The following is a 1,826-nucleotide window of genomic DNA, read 5'->3' as shown; positions in this document are numbered from 1 at the left end:
AAAAAAAAAAAAAAAAAAAAATAAAAAAAAAAAAAAAAAAAAAAAAAAAAAAAAAATAAATAAATATAATCAAAAAAAAAAAAATAAAAAAAATTATATATATAAATTTATATTTTTTTTTTTTTTTTTTTTTTTTTTTTTTTTTTTTTTTTTTTCTTTTTATTTCATTTTTTTTTTTCTTCCTCGTTTATATTATTTGATCCGTCTTCTCTAATTTTCGTATTATTTTCAATCATATTGGTAAATACAATATGATCACTATTAATGTTATTATATTTTTTGAAAAAAACATAATCATCTATACTGTTCCTTCCCTCGTAATTTTTATTATTATCATAAAATTTATGATCAGGTTCTTCATCAAAATTATCATTGAAATTATTATAAAAATAAATATTATTCATCGTTAGATAATTCCATTTACTATTTTTATTATCATTATTATTTTTTTCCTTCTTCTGTATTTCTTTCATATGAATATTATATTTTAGCTCATTATGTATGTGTTCATATTTCTTGTTCATTTTTTTTTTTTTAATATTCGATGGAAAGAAGAAAAATTGTTTTTTGTCAAATTTTATTTTATTATTTTCAGTGAATGCTTTTTCATAAAATGAAAAAAATTGTTTCTTTGATATATTTTCTAGAAGACCTAATTTTTTATGTTTATAATTCGAACCAAATAATTTTTTAAAAAAATTGTTACTTTTTACTTTTAATTTTTCTTTTTCTTCATCATCTTCTTCTCTTTTCTTCTTATTCTCATCATCAATAATTTCAAGTTCAGTCTTAAGAAGACACAAAATAGAAATGCATATATCTTCCTTCTCTTTTTCATCATCTTTCATTTCTTTTATATCATCCTTATTAATATTTAAAACGTCAAAGTTGAGTTTGAACTTTTTTTTATTCCGATTATATCTTTTATAAAACTATAAAAAAAAAAAAAAAAAAAAAAAAACAGAAAAGAATAAAAAATTTTGACACAATATATATATATATAAATATATATTTATCCTTTTTGTGTATGTCAATCCTTTCTTTTATTTATTATTTCTTTTATTTTATTTATTTATTTATTTATTTATTTTTTTATATGGCCATATTTGTCATTACCCTAAGTTTTTTTTTCATCTGTTCTCTGCTATTCCTTTCTTCTTGAATTTTATTATTTAAATAAAGAACCTAAAAATAAATAAATAAATAAATAAATATATAAATATATATATATATATATATATATGTATGTATAAATTTTTGATAAACATTCTTTTAAAATATTTTATTTTTTTAATTTTTTCATAAATATATATTACACTTTTATTTAGTTCTTCCAATTCAGAAATTAATTTCTTGTTATTATCCACTTGCTAAGATAAAAATGTGTATACATATAAATGAATAAATATATATATATATATATATATATATATATATATATATATATATATATATATATGTGTTTGTTTGTTTGTTTGTTTATATTTTAACCTTGTGATATAATTCATTAAGTGAATCAATTTGTCCAGACAGTCTTTCTATTTGTTCTTCTCTCAATTTGAGGATATCTTTAAATATAAAAATAAATAATATGATAACATATGTGTATCTATATTTTGTATTTCATATGTTAACATATAAATAAATTGAAAAGCTACAACATAAACAAATCATATATAAATATATAAATATATATATATATATATATATATATATATATATATATATATATATATATATATATATATATTACTCTCTGTGTTTTTAGGAATTTCAACCTCGGATTTTATTTTCTAAAAATAAACAAATAAATAAATAAATAAATA

The 1,826-nt window shown here is 15.8% G+C and overlaps 1 protein-coding gene across 1 annotated transcript in view; it reads right to left on the bottom strand.

Annotated features, from left to right (window-relative positions):
- Positions 1-164: 164 nt before the first annotated feature.
- Positions 165-1,826, bottom strand: part of PRSY57_1244900 (hypothetical protein) — a gene marked incomplete at both ends in the record, with an annotated part of 3,081 nt that continues 1,419 nt past the window's right edge. Inside the window, 5 exons of the mRNA XM_020115108.1 lie at positions 165-932; positions 1,117-1,185; positions 1,317-1,370; positions 1,492-1,568; positions 1,754-1,793. Of these exons, the coding sequence (XP_019970261.1) occupies positions 165-932; positions 1,117-1,185; positions 1,317-1,370; positions 1,492-1,568; positions 1,754-1,793 (1,008 nt within the window). Of the gene's footprint in view, positions 933-1,116; positions 1,186-1,316; positions 1,371-1,491; positions 1,569-1,753 lie in introns of the transcript that reaches the window.

The sequence above is a fragment of the Plasmodium reichenowi genome, chromosome 12 (genome assembly GCF_001601855.1).
Source record: "Plasmodium reichenowi strain SY57 chromosome 12, whole genome shotgun sequence".
NCBI lineage: Eukaryota > Apicomplexa > Aconoidasida > Haemosporida > Plasmodiidae > Plasmodium > Plasmodium reichenowi.
This window is presented reverse-complemented; position numbering and strand designations above follow the sequence as displayed.